General features: G+C 41.0%; 1 protein-coding gene and 1 long non-coding RNA gene across 5 annotated transcripts in view; one reads left to right on the top strand and one right to left on the bottom strand.

Annotated features, from left to right (window-relative positions):
- The first annotated feature begins 12 nt into the window (after positions 1-12).
- LOC134520364 (uncharacterized) overlaps positions 13-19,552 on the top strand; it is a 49,561-nt gene continuing 30,021 nt past the window's right edge. For all 4 annotated transcript variants that reach the window (XR_010072428.1, XR_010072427.1, XR_010072426.1 and 1 more), the window contains exons 1-2: positions 13-506; positions 603-674. This is a non-coding gene — a long non-coding RNA (uncharacterized LOC134520364). The remainder of the gene's footprint in view (positions 507-602; positions 675-19,552) is intronic.
- Positions 16,940-19,552, bottom strand: part of PRTG (protogenin) — an 87,024-nt gene continuing 84,411 nt past the window's right edge. The window contains 2 exon segments of the mRNA XM_063345590.1: positions 16,940-18,252; positions 19,359-19,463. Coding sequence (XP_063201660.1) covers positions 17,863-18,252; positions 19,359-19,463 — 495 coding nt within the window. The 3' untranslated portion in view covers positions 16,940-17,862.

The following is a 19,552-nucleotide window of genomic DNA, read 5'->3' as shown; positions in this document are numbered from 1 at the left end:
GGGGGTGCGTGGAGCGCCGAGCCGCGCCGGGCAGGGTCCCCGCGGGCTGCGGGAGCCCGCCTCGCTCGGCGCCCACCGCCGGGGCTGCCAGGCCCCGCCGCCCCGCACAGCGCCCTCCCCGGCCACTGGCGCCGCTCACCGCGCCGGGCCACAGCCGCCGTTGCTGGCCGGCCGCTGGCCCCGCAGCTCCGGCGGCGGCGGGGCTCCCCGCGCTCCCGCCATAAGCGCGGCCTGTCCCCGGGGGAACAAAGACGCGGCGGGGCTGGGGCGGGCTCCGCCGCGGGCCAGCGGCCGGCGGGACGCTCTGGGCGAGGCGCCGGCCCCGGGGCGGGCTCGGCTGCTGAGGGGCCGGCGCGCGGCCGCGGGGACCGTTAGTGCGCGCGAGGGCGGGGGTCGGGGCGCGAGCGGTCGCTGCCCGCCCTGACTGGAAGAGACAGGGACGGGCGAGGGACGGGGCCACCACGCCGGGCTCCTTCTGGCCACTTCTCAGCCACGGTCGCCCACGGGTAATGGCTTCTCGGGTTTCGGTCTGGGCTGCGCACCCCGGGTTTTTAATGGCTTTGCTGTTCACCTCTCCGCTAACGCGTTCTTCTCCCCTCCAGGCCGCAGCCCCAGTTCCTCCCCGTCCAGGCGGGCATTGAGCTGAAGCCCCGGGCTCCAGCGGCTCCCTCCAGGTAGGTCCATGCCAGGTGGAGGACCCTCTCCGAGGAGGGCTCCTGCCACACTGGTATTGCTCCCCAGCCTGAGGAGACACAACCTGCTGGGCCCAACTGGTGGCCCTCACGGTGTGGGTGAACCCTTCCGAACGCTTGAAAAACACAAGTTGATAGGTGATCACTGCTCTGTCACTGCCATTTTGTGGAAACATACATTCTGCCACAGTTTCCCATCTTCTAAAGTGGCTGCATTTCAGAGGTGTTACCTACAGAGTCTTCATCCTTGATCAAATCTGTTAACTGTATTCTACATAACTATCTTTTGAATAAGGATTTATCCTCCCTTAACTGGAACAAAGATGTCCAGCTGTAAAGTCCGGGTTTTGCTCACACCCTTTACTTCACAATACCTAGCAGCACTATTTCTTTACATACCTTCTTGTTAGATGGATAGTTGGTACTTTACTAGTATTTGGAACACTTTTTCTGAGGCGGGGAAAAAAAGTGATGTTTATGTAAAGCTTAAGGTATCTGTATCACTATGGTTTTGCTTTTACATTTTGCATGGCTAACTAAATAAAACGAGAAAGTCATTCAGATTTTTTATGTTGATTTCTGGCCTTCCCTAGACATAGTTTTTATTTGTCCACAGCCTCTTACTTTGCAGCAATCCCAGAATGCATTTACAGCGAATTGCCAGTGTTCTCGTGGGATCTGGTGGTTAATTTTGTGTAATCTTGCTGAAGAGAAGTGAGCTTGTTATTAGCAAGGTGGGTGTGAGCTAGTCTATATTTGGAGGAAGATGTGTCTTATCTGTGAAGAGATTTGCATTTTCTGTGATGGAGCTTGCTGTAGGCCTAGATGATTCTCCCAGGACTGCACGAGCTTTTGTGCAAGGCTGCCTTGTAATAGCATGTAGACTGTAATTATGGATGCACAGATTGATGTCACTAAGTCTATAAAGGTTCCTAGGGCAAGATTGTCTGCATCAGAAGTGTGAGCAGGGAATTCAGATTTAACCCAGTGCTCCAGTTACAAAAAAACTATGTCTGTTTTGCTCTTCATCCATATTCAGCTTGAACTTACTCTCAGGTCTTTTGTGAGCGGTCTGTGAGAATCCTGTTGGACGGACTTTACACTTTTAAACTTACATTGGAAAGGGCTGACATGATGTCTGAAGAGAATTCATTCACTTGCTCAGGTGCCTACACCAGCATCTCAAATATTCCCAAAAAGTCTATGGAAGTTCTTGTTATCACACACCATTCACCACCTGATAGCCTGGCTGCTCACTGGTTGTCCTTAAAATTATTCCAATATTTCTTCCTCTCAAAAGTTGGCATTCATAAGAAAGTTTAGGGGCACCTAGTAGCAACCTATCAACACCTAAGTGGAGGCTACCAAGACGAGAGAGGCAGGCTCTTTACTAAAGTACGTAACAGGAAAATGAGACTCAGTGGTCATAATTTGAAACGGGGTTCCAGCTGGCTGTGGGAGTTGGGCGTGGTGGGTGGTGGACTTGATTTGAAGCTAAGCAAGTATTGAGACAAGAAACTAAAGAAATTGTAGAATCTCCATCCTGGGAGGTTTTCAAGACCCAAGTGGGTCTTGAAAGTAGCCCAAAGTATCCTGGCCCAAGTTCAGCATTAACTTTGCTTTGTGCAGGAAAAGTCAAGACTTCCCAAGGTCCCTTCAAACTGTAATGATTCTGTGATTCTGAAATAATTTTCTTTTTAACAATAACCAACCAGACAGGAAGCCCTTGCTCCCTGCCAGAGTACTCAGTTGTGAACAAATACTATTTAAGTTAAATAATTTATAACTCACCCTGACTGTTGAAAAGGGTGGCTTTGGTGACATAATAGTAACTTCAATCATCAGGCCCAAAAATGTTTACTCAGTATACAAGAGCTGCTTTTGGTAACTTCTAGGTTCCTTTCCTTCTGAATTCAAGTTAAAAAGAAGGCTCCTAAAAGAGCCTTTCTGTACAAACTACTAGTATATAAAGGAAGTTCTTTTACTAATTGTTGTCATAGTATCTGAACATTCAACACTGCATTACGTTATCAGGAGAGAAATATCAATGAGATGTGGATCCACAACAGAGCGTTAACATGTAGATGTGAAAAGATGCAGTAAAACCCATTATCCACCGCATATCTCAGGAGCAGAGTAGCGTAGAGTCCATTTTGGCTACATATGAATGTATGCAAATGTGCTAATGGAAAAAATGTGAACACCTTGGAGAAATTTACTGACAGTTAAGGAATTCAAAAAAGGAAAAAGTGAATGATTTGTTCTGTTTGTTTTTATGGGGGCCAAGATTTCATCCCAGATGGATAAAATTAGGAAAGAAAAAAGAAAGCACGACATTAGAAGGGAAAAAGGGGAAAATACAAAAGTTTTCCTCTCATGTAAGCCATAGATTTTCTAAAATAAAGTACAGTCAGCTCTAACCTGCAGTTACTGTGGTTTATCCACTCATCACAGAAGATTTCACACATAGTGAGACAGAAATGGACCCCTGCGCAATGGACGTGAAGCTGGGAGTCCAGCAGGCTGCCTGGGCAGTGTCAAGGTACGGCACACGCACGGCAAGATCCGTCAGCACCTGCACAGAGTTTCTGGCGTGTGGACACAGAAGCCAAGCAGCCAGTAGTCTCTCTGCCACCTGGACAGAAAGTGTTCAGATGGAGAAAAGGGACACGGCTAAGGAAATCTGGATTGTGATAGCCTTAGCTCGTAACAGTCTTCCAGCATCAGTAAATTTGATTCCCCCACCTGCTATGAGGGAAACAAAATCAATAATTAATTTTTCTAAAAGACCCTTTTTCATGTTATACAAATTAAAGTGCTAGTTATACAAACTTGTACATGTTTCACAATACTATTGTGATCAGTAGGACTATTTATCAAGGCTGGAGGGAGTTTCTTGTCAGCCCTGAGACAACTATAAAAATCTGTTTTTGCTGTTACGCAGGAGTTAACACCTCTTCTTCCAGACTCATTTGTTCTCCTCCTCCACATCTCCCTTTTTCAGGATAGTAAAACTGAACATGTGCGTGTTTATAAGTTACAGAGAGATGTGCTTTTTATGCCTTTTTAGTCTAGCTGGTTACACAGTTGGTATTGCTCTGGAAAAATGTGTTAACCAGGTCCCTTCTGGGTCTATCAGATGTAGAGCATCTCTCTGCCAGTCTCAGGGAGTGTAACTGAAACAGTTTGAGCACAAGTCATAGAAGCTATTTTAGTGCAAATTGCTCGCCTACTGGTGAATGCTACATCTGTTATGGTGATGTAAACCAGGTCTCACAAGCCCATGTCTGTTTCATTTCTGCTTTTAATCAACAAAAATTAAGACTGTCTAAACTTCCGCATTAACCATTCATCCGCATAATATAAAGTACAAACCAAAATCTAATCAATTGTCTGTTCATGTTTCAACTTTATTCTGAAATTAATACAAAACTGTTCATAGGGAACAAGCGCAGAACAGATTGCTTTAAGGGTTAGTCCATGAAAGAATGTCAGATTTTTTCTGTAGTGCATTGTGTTAGTTTTCTTCCTTGATACATCTTGGAAGTCAAGTAAAAATCCTGAGAATGATCATACTTTTGTGCAATCGCATAGCAAGTAATTGGCTGATGAAACACATTTTTCTAAGCTTTGCAAGACAAGTTATTAGTGGACCAATCAAAAAATGTCTCAGAAATGTGTGCAAAGGATACTCTAGTGCAATATCCATAGTGGAATAAAAATTTTAAAGTTCAAAGTAAGCTCTTGGACAGTTCTGAAACTTAGCAAGACTAATTGAGTTCTTTTTTTGAGTGCACACTTACCTTTTCAACTTACAGTTAAAATATAGCCATGCTCAAGTATTTCAGGAAACAATCTTCGATGCACTCAGATACTCTTGCCAACACATATAACTTATAAAACCTGCGAATTACCGATGTTTTTTAACTATAAAATTTTATAGCCAGTATGTAAAAAGTAGTAAGTATAGAACCTAAACATTTAATCAATGTCTGTCTTCATGTTTTATCTGGGAACTTTCATCTAGGAAGTTTCATCATTGTATTTATTTATATGCCAAAGTACAAAACTTTTGACAAGAAATCCAGTGTGTCTGTATATATGTGTGTATATATATAAATACATATATATGCATTAAACACCCCTCACATTTGATCTTCAAGTTACCAAGGAACCTAAGAATACTTTCCCCTTTACCTCTATGATATGTGGAAAGGAACTTTCAGTTTGACACATTAACATTATCAATATAATAAATTTTAAAAAGGGGCAAATACACGTTTAACAAACCTTTGTGGGCTCCTCTGCAAAATGGACTACTACCTACTCAAAGAAGTGGTCGCCTGTTGAGCAATGAATAGTGAAATGGGGACACTCTGTGGGGAAAAGAAAGAAATGCAATTTCTTGCGCTTCTGGATTATCATCTTTAATCCTTTACATTTTCCTGTTTATCATGATTTGATGAAAAGAGAGGCAAGCATTTAATTCCTGCACTTACTCAGTTCTCTCAAGAGTCTTTTCTAGTTTTCTGCAAAGGCCACGCTGATCTTTGCAATAATTGGTTATGAATCTGCTCTTGGATCCAGACTGTGTCAATGACTTTGCTGAGAGTCAAAATGATAAAGTTTGTTGCTGTAGAAACCCGAGGAAGCCATGTTCCGGGCTGTCCTATGCATCAGTGTATTTGTAAGGAAGTAATTAAATTTAGGCAAAGACTCTTCTGGAGTTTGGATTGCAGAATTACCAAAGTGAAACCTTTGCAATAAAACTGAAGGAGCGGTGATGCTAACAAGAGGTAGTGGAGCCTCTTGCAGAAAAAGCTCTCCAGGCTTCGCAGGGTAGTGCAGGTGTGCTCCCATTGCGGCCCCGTGCCACAGCACCAGCCCCAACAGGCACGGAGCTTCCTGAGCCATCCCTTCCTGGGTACGCTGCCTCTTTTCTTTTACACACCACCCACAACTTCTTTACAAAATTTTGCAAGTCATAGTCATTTGAGAAGATCTATATATTATAGAAACTTCCACATACAAAAAATGCATTTGTTTTGGTTTATGGTCTGCTTTTGATGATTTTGAAGAGTGCAGTTCACAGGGCGCTGCCCCTGGGATGGATCAGACCCGTTGAACATTGCTGACTGAAGTCCTTGGATTTCAACCACTAGGACTGCTTGTCCAGTAGGTTAAGCCCAGATGGAAACCGCAGCTCAGAGTATCAGGCAGTCACTGGGAGAACAACAGAGCCTCCCTCAGTACCTCTGACTGTCTGGGATTATGTGACAGCACTATATGCAGCTTCTGGCCATACCACCGTTGCTCTAACCCGAGTTACAGATGGGTAAATAACAGCTTTCTGCACTGAAGAAGAGGATCACTACCTCTTCCTCAGGTAGAGGAAGAGCACATGAAGGAATAGATTTAATCCGTGCATTTGTGATTCACTGTCTTCAATGAAAACTGGCATGCATTAGTAGTGAGACAAAATACGGATGCTCAGCTCATGGCTACAAACCTCCAGATTTAGAGGCCAGCTGGTTTTGATATTTCTATACTAGTTTGTCTTTGGAGGACCCTGTACTGGGGCTTATGGGGTAGATCTGATCTCTCTAGGAAGGACATGGATAGCCAAGAATGGGCACAGATTTTATCAAGAACATGTCTGTCAAGAGGAACAATTAATTTTATAGCCACTTCAGTCAAGTGATATCACTTGCCTTTCCCTCCATCCAGATAAGTAGTTGAGTTCTTCAACTACAATTTTGTTTCTTTGAAATTAAGAGCAGGATGCTCAGAAGCCAGCTTTATAATAAACACTAAATGGGACCAAAATCTTAGTATAACAATATCATTAACGTTTGTATTGGGTGTAGGTGGCTTGGTGTCGGTAGCAGGGGGGCTTGCAGGGGTAGCCTCTGTGAGTACAGACCAGGAGCAATAAATTAATCTTGCCCAAATCAAGTCTGTTTTGCCTGTGATGGAAATGGGTAAGCGATCTCGCTGTCTTTATCTTGACCCTTGAGCTTTTCCATTTTATTTTCTCCCCATTCTGTTGAGGGGGGTGAGGGAGAGAGCAGCTTGGTGGGCACCTGGCAGCCAGCTATAGGTAACCCGCTATAGTGTTACAGACCTTCGTACAGTAAGACCTCATGTATTTGCAGTAATTACCAAGCATCTCCACAATTAGCAAGTAATAAGGAAATATAGTTGATAGACAATCAAGGGGACTGCTACATGACAGTACGTGCTATGTCTTTTTCTTTTTTTGGCAACTATAACTTAGTCTTAATTTTTAAGGAAAATATTTACTGTAATGCGGTAACAAAACCTCTATTTTGAACAAGAAACTATGTCTGAGTAATAGGAGATCTCCAGGGAAGCAGGAGCCAACTAGCATCTGAATTTGGGGGTTTGTAGATGATGAAAGGAAAATGCAGCTAAAGCAGCACAAAAAAAAATCAAAATGAAAGAAAACATACCACAAACATACCATTGTTAGAAAATGCAGTAAAAAACCACCACTATGAAATCTCAGAATTCTGCCATCTTTAAGAAGAGATAACAAATCAAACTTACTTACCTCTTTTGTTTATTGTGCAACAAAAGTAGGGAAGAACACAAGAACAGATAACTAAATATGCCTAAGTACACTCTGACCTAGTTACATAGATGCTGCACTCACCCATCAACATCTGAGAGCAGTTTCCCTAATCCCCAGGCTAAAATTCATATGAAATCCAGGATTTCAAGAAAAGAATGTGGAACTAATTACTTAAAATATATGCACTATCTGTCCGCAAACACCAAACTGGATTAAATTGCTTGACATGTATTCTGCCTAGTGAGTACGATTCACAATCTGAAATTTACAGACAGACATTTTAGGGTGCTATACATCGGTTCCTACCGGAATCCTGTCATTTAGTTATCTGCAACTGCAGGGCTGGGCTCTAAGTTTTGGCCCAGCTGAGCTACAGAAGAGAAACATCATCACAAACCCTTAAACCCTTGCTGAACGCAAAATCAAGTTGTGGAGTGCTGCTATTAAAAGGCTGTTCCCAGTCAACCCTACTGAACGGCAACCTCATCACTCAGACCAGGACTTCTAAATCATAGGATATGGTGCAAGCCAGGACACTCTGCTGGCTGCCAGCACGCTTCTGCCATCTCCAGCCAGTGCTCAAAGGCTAATCATGGAGGTAGTCCAGGTGGGGTAAACCTCCGAGTCTTTACAATGGCAGAAGCGGACTCTTGGGTTTTGACTGTGCTCCGAGGCTGTGCTACAGTGGCTTCTAATATGCAGACATTCTTCACTGATTTCATCTTGCCATGTGCAGATCTGCGATCTACAGCTAGAGGTGCAGTAAATAAAAAATAAGCGTGTGCTTTCCTCTTTAATATAGTAATTTTTCTGTAAAGTGTTGTAAAAGCCAGTATCAGAATTCTTTCCTGTTATGAACTGGAGGTTGTCTTGCTTTTGATATCGCAGAAGAATTTTAATTGAAATACTTAGAACTCAGGCTTGGAGTTAACTTATCCTTTGAAGTTGGAAATCTTGATCTCAAGGGATTCATTCTGCCTTGACTGTGGGTTTTGTGTAAAGCAAAGCCAGATTGTTTTATTTGGTAGAGACTGAGCAAGCTGTTACTGACTTTTAAATATTCAGGATCTATTCCAAAGCATGATGGCTGCTAACATGAATGATATTTTTTTAATGGATTTTTTTTTTTTTAATTTTACAGTCTGTGCCGTAAACTATCTTACGTCCAGCTTCAGTTGCCTAATATAAAAACCTAATATAGGGAAGGCTGTGAGCAAGTAGGTCAGTGGCATTGTTTTAAGCTAAAATGACTGTAAACTGCAAAAAGTGAGGAGGAAGCAAATATTAAGCTCTGGCACTCATGCCCTGGTGATAGCTTTCAGCAAAGCAGGGGGGTTAATTTCCTAGACCTGCACACTGAAATGCAAATTCTTAAAGGCTGTAGTGCAAGCAACACTCTTCCTGCTTTCATGTGGTGCAGTCGCCTGGCAGCCTAGGCAAAAATCTGCTGCTTTACTCAAGAAAATCTTCTTTTTTCCCAGTTTATTGCCATGCAGCTAAAAAGGCAATTCAAAACCATTCTATTAACGTGACCTCTGGGGAGTCCCCAGTCAATTTCCAGCTAAAACAGAATCCAGTGTTTTGGGCACTGATTTAAAACTTCACATGGAGCAGTATAATAGGAAACACATCTTCAGTCACCCACAGAAATTCACGTTCATCCTTCAAAACTGCAGATGATTGCAGTATTTAGCATTCCCTGGACCCACCTGAAATTTTGGTCAACTTCCAGTGACGCTTGCACCATCTCTCCAGAGAAACCCTGAGGAACTTGGACCACTTTGCAGCACTGCCGGAAAACCATCTCAGCTGGTTCTTGAAGGCCAAACGGGGATTCATGCCTGACAGTAAGGGCAGAAATCTCTCCATAGAGCAGCTGGCCCCCAAATGTTTGCCAGCGCCCCGACCTCTGTTGCCAGCCAAGGGAGATCCTACAGCTAGGTTCTGAGTTATTTGTATTTTCTGTATATCTTAATGATGCGTTCCTGTGTAAATAGGATTTAAATTATGGGATTTAAATAAAGCTTACACTCCACTTTCAGGTAGAAACAACATGTTATCTTTGTCAAATCTGAGCTTGTTCACCTGGGGCATGCAGGTACGCGCAGATAAGAGGGTTCAAATCCCACCCTCTTCATTGTGTGGGGAGAAAAAGGTGAAGCCAAGTCTTAATACATTAATTACGGAAAGAGTAGGACACTGCAATATGCGCAGCAACAGCATGAGCACCTACAGCTTCTCTCTTGCTGACAGAGGATACGCTTTACTGTCCAGCACCCATCTGGAGACCGTGATTGCAGATGAAGGAAAAAGGGGAGATAGACTGGGCTGCACAGTGCCGACATAAGAAATAAGATATGGCATAGGTTAATCGGGCTGATAACAAATGCTTATGCATCCCCAACCCGAAAACCCAACTGGATTTACTTGTAAATATTCAGAGAAATAACAAGGAATAAATGAAAGGAAAGTAGATGTCTTTTTTTGCCACGTAACAAAATGCAAAATCTGGCTTTAGGTGCAAAAGAGATTCCAAATCTGCAGTCACCAGAGCTCCAGATTTAGTGGAGAACTGGGCTGGTTTTCTAGTTTAGACCTTAGGGCAGCCAGTTTCATTAAGGCATGGTGCTCTGCACAGTATTAGCAGCCAAATGCAGGCACAGACTCTGCTTCTTAGCAGAGATGCCAGTTCTACCCACTGAGTGAAAGGATGAGGACAGGGAGAGGAATTAACCCATAAAGAGCTGCTGCTCACCTGTTGTAGTGCAAGGGCTGTTTCACGTACCGAAATCCTGGTGTGGTGCACAACTGCAGGTCCTTTTCCTTCCCTGCTCCCTGCTTTCCCATTTGCTGGGGGCTGAGCAACCTGCAAAGTATTCCAAGGTATTGGTCTTTTTATCCCAAAAACAGAGAAGCAAAGACAGTAGATTGTTGTCACTGGTAAACTAAACAAAGAAAGAGCAATGCTGTCATTTTAATTACTGCGGCCATTCAATGTAAGTGGCCCACAGAGCTCACCTGTCTGAAGCTCAGACGTTCAGGTGGGTGGCAGGCTGCAGGTGGGTAGCACAGCATCAGGTCACAATCCAGGGCTATTTTAAAGATTTCCTTGAAAGATGGGGCTTTACTACTTATTTATTGCTATTAAGGATGAGGATTCTGGACTATAAACTGTACCTGTACTCACCAGCAGTAATGTAATCAGGAAATCACGTTGGTTCCTGTTCTTGCCTAGAGAAAGAACAGCATCTCTGGTGGAACTCACTGGTAAAGCTTTCGTATCACTTGGCAGTCCAAGACTCACTGCTCCCTACCTTTTAGAAATTCTTTGTTATCTTTTAAAATTTATTTACTATATTTAAGATTTTTTTTTTTTTACAATTACATTGTTAAAATACTTTATTTTTTTCAGCATTGGTCTAATTTGCTCAATTACTTCTGAATAACAATATTTCAGTGTTCCTATATTTGAATATAAGGAATAAAGAATTTTGGATTAGAGTTTGTTTTATAAGTAGTCACCACAGCTGGTGCTCTAATACTCCCAGGGATAAGTGTCATATGAGCTACCCAACTAGGCAGAACTGTTCTATAAGCAGACTCTGCAGGTAAGAACATCTGTGATTCATAAAGAAGGATGATGAGGCTTTTTGGATTTCCTTTGTCTTCTGAAAATTCAATAGGAAAGCAAGCCATCACGGTTCTGCTGGAGAATCCAGGCAGCCCGACTCAGCAGCACGAGACACTGCCAGAGCAGAAAGGCTCTGCCTCCCAGGGGCACCCGTAAGTGACAAGGGCGCGTGCCTCTTAGAGAGGGTCAAAGTAAGAGTAAAAATTAATGTATTCAGAAGCAGTCATTTCCTGGACATAGAAGAAAGGTAGTGAACTTTTATTTCAAATCTTCAGTTCCCAATGCTGTGATTTCAAAGCTTTGAAATATCAGTGAAATACCTTTTCTTTCCCGTTAAGTATATTCAGTACCAGTGAAGAGTTCCAGTCTTTTAAGGAACAATATAGATGAAGAACTGAAGTCAAACCTACCGAAGTGTTGCATGAGTTCTGATTCCAATCCTGTTTTGGTTTTATTGTCCCTAGAGACCCTGTAAATAACTGCAGTAATTACTGTGATTTAATTTCCAGTAGTGTAAGATTTGCACGAGCACCACTACACTCAATTCAACCCTGTACCTAACTCCAAACCGCCTGGCCAGTTTTTCAGTTGCTTTCAAGTGGCAATCAGTAATCAACCTGCTAGCGATAGAAACCTTTTCATCCCTATAGAACAGAATTTCCTCACTAATTTAAGTAGACTTTCGTTTAGATCATAGTCCTTTGTAAAAATAGCAGGTTCCCTTTTGATCAACAGCAACTGCATTTTCATAGTCTTGTCATACATTGAAATACGAGGTTCAAGCAGTTAGCAGGTGTAAAAATGCTGGGAAAAACTTGGTTGTGCTGCTTTGCCGGCAGCTTTCCAGACTTCTGAGAACAACTGTGCTGAGAAGCACATCTTCCACGCCCAGTGAAAGTAAACCCTAACAGAGATCTTGCACAGGTGTTTGACAGTAGTGGGACACAGAGAGAGTTTTTAGGTGGGAAATAACTCCAGGTACATAAATGATACATGAATACATGTTTGGGAAGGTTCTGTGAATTTCAGTGATAAGGCATGTGCAGTTTACTCTCTACCTCCTTTTATGGCGACACCCTAGCTGCTCAGCCTAAAATGAGGCACTGTATTTGTATCTTCCTTGTTTTGAGCCACTCATCAGAGACACTGAAAATAAAATATTTATCAAGTAGCACTTTTACTAAGGAAAACTTTTATTTCAACTGTGCAATCAATCAGTATTTAGACAGCAGTTTCATAAAGATTTGGCATTTAAACTTCTATTACTTTTTGGCATGACCTTGGGGTAGTATATCAACAACCCTGCAGGGGAAAAATGAACCAACACACTAGGTAACATTTACTAGAATGCTAGAAAAACAAATCCACATTATTAAACAAAATAGTTTTTAAAAGACATTAAAAAGTTACATTCAAATCAGGGCAAACATTAGCTTCCCTCATGCAATGGAATTCACAGAGCTGATCCCCTGAGACAAATATAAAATTAATACAATTCAGCTCCATCCTCCATTAGCCAGTCGGCCACTGCTGCCCTTAGAAGAAAATGGCACATGGAGTGAAAGGATCCAGAACACCACAATATGAGATACATACCTGGCTCCCACACTGGCAATTCATTCACAACTTTAAAAAAAAAAAACCAAAAACAAAAACAACAAAAAACAAAAAACCACAAACCCAAAAGCCAAACAATCAAAAAGCAACATTTGTATAAGTCAGTTTTTCATATACAGTCAGTCTTTACTGAAAACACACCAGGCAGACGCAATGCGGGTATATGCAACCATGAAAACTTCCAGAGGGAGCACAGTTCACAATGGAACCCCAGGGCCCAACACGGCAAAACCTTAAGCATGTGTTCACATCCCTCCTGAGCCAATCGGGACCAGTCTCCGTGTAAATCTAGAAGAATTCCAAAGAAATAAACTTACTTATATTTGAGCCAAATTGAATTTGTGTTTTCCATACGGGCCTCTAAGAGCAGAAAGCTATATGGGTTTGGACTTCTATTGAAGAACGGTATTTTTTGAAACACATGTTCCAAAATATAGTTACATAAATAATATATTTTTAACTTACGTTATTACAAAAAGGTGCTAAATATTTCCTGCAAATTCCTCTGTTTTAGAAATTGCTTACTATTAGCAGAGCTGCAGTTGCAACAACTAGTAGGCACATAAGAGTCGTTCAACTACTAGGTGTCATTCTGCTTTCCATTTTATCAGAATAGCTTCAGTAAATTGATTTCTGTGAAATACCACCAGAGTTAAAACACATGCAGCTCTTTTTGCAGTTGGTGTGAGTGAGATTTTTGGCTAAACATGGAATGCCCTACAAAACCTATCAACATTCCCCGTGTTTGGAAATGGACTTTTCTCTGCGTGAACTTCGTTCTGTAACAAATAAAATGAGCAAGAGCCCTTGGTCTGAGGGCTTACAAGCAGGGTCAGAGTAACGTTACTGAGACCGAGCAGCCCATGGTAACGGTGCTTGTGTACGCTCAGGTTGCAGCAAATGGTAAGTCATGCAAATTGACTTAGTTTGCAATGAAAAACAGGTAAACTGACTTGAAATACTCAGTATTTACGACAGGCTAAGACTGGATGCATGGAGAGTTACAGTGGACCTCTGATGCGTGGTAACTTCTTATCTTACAAAAATCCATTTGCCAATGGGAGTTTTAACCATGTAAGAGTTCTGTCCTTTAAAAATAATACTGTGAAGATTTAAAAAGCAGACAGACAAACAGAAAGCTGATTTTGTCTGTCCAGACCATGCAAACTGTAATAAAAATTAATTCTCCCATTGACTTAAAAAGAAACACGATGAGGACCCTGATTCGAATAAGGCAAACAAGCTCAAGGGACTAGAACCAAAGAGGGAATGAACTACGAAGAAAAATAAAAAACAGGTAAAGAAATCTCTCAATATTCTTTTCTGTTAAAATCTCAGAAGTTATACAGAAAATGCACAGCTAATATAGGAAATTATTAAAAGTGATACGTAGATTGTTCAAGTTTCTCTTACAAAAGCAGGGCTATTAAAAAAAATAATAACCAACTGATAGGCCCTGTTCTACACAGCATGCACATTCCCAGTTCTCCTAAATAACTCCTTAAAGATGAGAATGCTTCTTTATACGTTAAATATGAAGAAAGTACACAGGTGTAACTGTGGGCAGATTGCACGTTTGGGCTTGGTCCTGCAGAACAGGCATTGCTGTTGCAATTGAAGGGCAGGGTCCTCATGTGGAAACACAATTAGCTCGGTAAGCCAGTTTCAAGATTTTTTTTCTAAGTTTTGGTGCTTTTCACGTCACATCAACTGTAACATTTTTGCTTGCATTTTAAAGTACAAGGGTTGCATATACACTCATTACACCAGCCATGGCTCCTTAGTTCTTAATACACTTAAACAAAATCAATTCACATAGTGTAACACTAAATTCCACATTTATGTTCATCTTCCAGAACATACTTAGTAAAATTCATAATTAAAAAATGATATTTTTTTTCTCCAGGACCCAGTTTCTACAGATGTAGCCAAGAAAAAAGAATACTGGAAAACCCGAAACCACTCTGCCTGCTGTGTTCTGCCAGCTCTTTCTAGGCAAATGGAATGAACCAAGTTTACATATGAAAAAATGATTTCCTTAGCCACAGGTATAAACCTTTAAGAAAATTAGTATCTGTAATATCATATCTAAAATTATACGTGTTGGCCTCAAGGACATGAAGCATTTAAACTTTGAGCCCAATTTTACACTGTTACAATGATGAAGGATCGATTCTGCTATTGAGTTCAATCAAGAAAGTATCAATTTCTACACAATTTTTCTGGAGATTCCTTTGTTTACATTGGTGGAGTTTTCAATCATAAGACAAATTTTCTCTCACAAAATCGTATGATATATTAGTCGTAGGCCATGAATTTTGAGGAGAATGTATTTTTTGTTCTGTAGTATTTGTGACTATGTGACAAAGTAAAGGGAAGCACATGAATGTTGACTGGGTTCTGGAGAAACATATTATATTTGGTTAACATAAAAATAAAGAAAAAGACAGAATAATTAATGTCTAACTAAGCTTGCCTATATGCTGAGGTAACTTTAAATATCTTTGGTTTTCTTTATTTGCTGATAAAAAGTACCGTAATAAAACATTAATTGATGACTAGAGTTGTGGATGCACTGCTCTCTAATATACTGAATATTTTCAACTCTTTGGCCATTGAAGTTAGAGCATCTATATTAGATTGACAAATTTTATATGATGATTTTATTTTTTCTCTCAAATTACTCATGGGTTTAAACTACAGAGTGGGTCTCTGGAAGAAAAAGTTTAGGATTTAAAGTATTTACCTGTAATGAGGGTCATAAAATTACATCCGATCATCGGTACTTACAGCAAACAAGTCTTTGGAGAAGCAGTTACCATCTGCATATCAGCGCTTTCTGAATGAAGCTAACAAAAGAGGCTACTCTGAAAGATGAAGTGTGAAACTTCATGCTACAGTTACACATTCTTAATCTAGTTTTGATTAATTCACACTTTACCTAACTAGAAACAGTACTCTGCTGTACACTAAACATTCTGCCTGACAAGACCAAAAATAAATCTTTGGTGAAAAGGTTTTCTTTTTCTTCAGCAAGTAGATAAAAAACTGTTCAAAAATATTTTTTTTTAATACTGTATTGTTAATCAACTACATGCTGGAGAAAAAAATTACACTTGGAAGTCTTTGGAGGTATCTGCTGGTATTATTATAACTTTCTTTAAAGGCTCTTGTAACAACAAGGTAGTTAAAATTGTAGAAGCATACGACTCATCTATGCCATCAACTACTACAATCAAGAAGCCCTAATGTTTTTTGTTAGTAACTCCATACAATAAAATGTATTCAGCTCTTCAAACCTAGTTCAGTTATTTCTTGACAATATGTGGCTTCCTTCTCTTCTACAGAAAAGTCTTTGGTACAAGATTGTTTTTAAAGCGTTTGAATCCACACTGTATGGAAAGGTGAATGTGTAGTGCCTGGTTCAGAACTAGCAAACAGTTACAAGGTAAAGAACTACAGTCACTAGGGGCTGATCCATCAACACAGAGGAGACAGAACAGTAGGGCTTACTGACCACCTCTGACCACCTTCTGATACACGAGGAACAACACAACAGTCAGCCTGGCCTACCTGTGGGGTGACGTCTTGGCCCACTAAAGTCAACGGGAGTTCTGACAGACTTAAATAGAGCCAGGAGTTCCTATGGTTGCTTTCTCACAACATTACATTTTAAACATTTTTTTAAAAGTAAAAACATATGCCTACTTTTTTTTCTTTTCTTTTTTTTTTTTTTTTTTTTAAAGTAAAACAGGGAAAGAGGAGGAGTGGAGAAGAGGACTGGATATAGATACAGGCAAGTTTATAACATTGGATGATTCCAACCTCCTCCCTCTCTCTCCCTCTCTCCTATTAAAAAACAAAACATGATACCCTGTCAGTTTGCTCCACGTTTCCGTGAGGCAGCTCAAAAGTAACAAACTGTTCCCTGAGTACAGGAAAAAACAACAACAAAAAACCCAAAAACCCACTAGAATAACTTTTAAAGGAGGTAGTATAAAACAGGAATTGCATGGGTTCAAGGCAGTAGCAATACTCACCTCTTTCAACAGACTCTTCAACTAAAGCTCTGGCTTTTTTATTTCTGATGGTAGCCTAATCAGAGTTTTAAATTGGCATGTGGATAAAGTCACTCCCTGAGCTAAAATTCCTGGCTAACAGCACACTAGGCGAAGGCAAGGAGCAGGGTTGCAGCCTCACAACAGCTCTGAGACGTACTACAATGCCAGCAGTGCTTATCAGCACTCAAAGCTGGGTAAAAATGCATGGTAAACTCATGATACAGTTTACCTAAAACATCTAAGAAGCATTTAAGGCATCTTTCTGTACTCCAAAGCAACTTTATGAATACTAAAAAGGCATAAGGCAAATCAGAAATTTTATAATATATAATGCAAGGCACCATTGCTAAGAAGTACTGCGATACTGGAATACTCGGCGTTATTATCTATTCCATGACTCTCAGGCAGAGCCAAACTGTTTGGAAATACTGAATACTTCTTCATTTTGCCATGCTTTTTAGCATTAACTGTCAATAAAGGGGCAACATTTGTCACTGTGGGGAACCCAACACGTCCCAGAGCCCTAAAGATATAGCATACATCCTGCCAGCAATTGCTGGCACAAGTTTCTGGGGAAAGGCACTGTCCCAGGCTTACTGGGGTTATGAGAAATCAAGAGGTACAAAAGATTTCCTGTGGCTGTATACGTGGAAGCACCAACTCGTTTTCCCAGTTTTTAACATCCTCTGTGTCAATCACATTAAATCATTACATTTTATACTCTGAGGTTGCCTTCTTTCTAAAGACAGAGCTTCAGCTAAACAATCTTGTTCACCTACCTATACAACTCCCTGATCACTGAGCGCACACATGCGCGCGCACACACACACACACATTCTACACACAACTGAAAAAAAAAAAAACCAAAATAGAACAATACTACTAGGAAGTATCATCAGTTCCATAGCTGAGACCAACTAGAACACAAATGAGGTAAAGCAGTCGTCATTCAGAGTTCACCTCTCGGCAAACTGAGGTAGATAGTCAGCAAAAGGGCCAACAGCCTTCCCTTTGCTCCAGTGACATATTTTTAACTTTAGTCAGAAATCTTCACTGTCCTTTCACATTTGTTGACCACTGAACATTCAAAATGAGTGAGTTTTAAAAAACAAACAAAACAAAACACAAAAAAACCCCAACATTCAACAGAAATATGGGATCACCTGCTAGGTTAGTCAGGCTTTCCACAATAAAACTTTGGCTCCCTGTTCATTGTCCTTCGAACAGACATACACTGCAAGAATGTCTGGCGTGGCTCTAAGGATGTCAGTTTTGCACCGCAGGGTGTATTTGAAGAGGTGAGGTAGGAGTCTGGTCAGTGGCGAACGGCAGAGGGGACTCTGTGCAGTTACTTATGGCAGGGCTCATCGTGTCCGTACCCAAGTCACTGCTTACAAAAGGACTGGTAGTGGGAGGCGTGGCGCTCGTCACAGAGGGGAGGTGTATCTCATCATTGGACTCGTGAGAAAATCTTCCAGAGTCACCAGTCTCGTGGCTTCCTTCGCTGTTGGCCGAATGCTCCGTATCGGCGACAATACTGAACGGCACCTGGCAATTAGACTGCTGGCCGGGGGAGCTGGGGGAGTCATCCTCACTGATCAGCACAGTGGTGCCTGGCTGGTACAGACACACCGCCTGGACAAATCTTCTCTGAGGCTACATAAAAAGCAGAAAGAATAAGGTCGTTCAGCCTCTGAAAAGCTGAGCCGTAATTTGAATTTTTGCTGCATTTCCTATCTCCTATTCTGCCAGAGCGCCTCTAACGGCACTGGCTCGGAACAATCTGGGCTTTCCTACAGGAAGTTAAAAAGAATCAATCTCAAGTCTTGCTAATACTTTTCTCTTCCATAATAGATGAAATAATCCCTTCTAGCTAAGCATGGCTAATCAAGAACGATTTCACTGGAGAGACTTGAATGGTATTTTAAAAACATACTTGGTAAAGCTCTCTCCCATCCCTTCATGCATATTCTTTAAGCATTACTTCTTGGGTGGTAGCAAATATTTTGCTTATAGAAGCATCAGAAATATGCAGCTGCTTCTGGAAATATTTTAGAATACACATTTACAACATGGATATCAAGACTTCCTATCCTTAAACATACAAGAGCACAATACAAGTTACAATTCAACAAACATTAGTTAGATGCCCTGTAGGTGTGAATTTGCACGATAACATTCAGGATCTGGTTTAACACTTCAGTTTTAAAGTGTTATTTTTCTCATCCAAATAGCAAATGTGTCCAGAGCAACAATTTCACAAGCCAGACAGTTCTACTCAGATTCTCAGTTTCTTCAGTACTTTGGGTAAAATCATTTAATTCCTGTCTTTTGGTTTCTCTTCAGAAAACAAAGTTTTACCTGTCGGGGTAGGAGGGGATTCTTTATATTTTTATGTTATTTTTATTTATAAATACATATTTAATTTATATTCATACCAAGTCTCTGCAGAGGTAGTACTGTAGATGCTATGCATAGACCCAGTACGCAGAAATCCTTTTGCCCACAGATAAAAGGGCACAGGCAGGAAAGCAATCCATTAACTGTAAACACAATATCTGATAACTTGGGACAGAAAATGAAACTTCCGTAAGACTTTACAACAAGGTAGAACACCATCAACCTTAACACAGCCGAAACTATCCAATTAAAACTTAGAACACTGATTATGCTTTTCCATAAATAAAAAACTGCACATCTTCCTTTGCAAACACAGGGTATTGCAGTAAAGCTTGCGCATCTCTGCCCATTAGACCAATTACCTCCTCAGTCTTCACCTTCTTAGGATCTTGGAAGAACAGCCACCTTTTCTTGCAGTTAGTCTTTGTGACAGGTCCATAGCTGTTAATAATCAGATCAGATCCCCCCTACAATGGAGGGAGACACACAGACATTTATTTTAACAAACTAAGTTTCTAAGGTACTTGAATATATTTTTCTATTCCTACCTATTGTC

This window comes from Chroicocephalus ridibundus, chromosome 9 (assembly GCF_963924245.1).
Source record: "Chroicocephalus ridibundus chromosome 9, bChrRid1.1, whole genome shotgun sequence".
In the NCBI taxonomy this organism is placed as follows: Eukaryota; Metazoa; Chordata; class Aves; order Charadriiformes; family Laridae; genus Chroicocephalus; species Chroicocephalus ridibundus.
The sequence above is the reverse complement of the archived record's forward strand: the minus strand, read 5'-3'. Positions and strand labels throughout refer to the sequence as shown.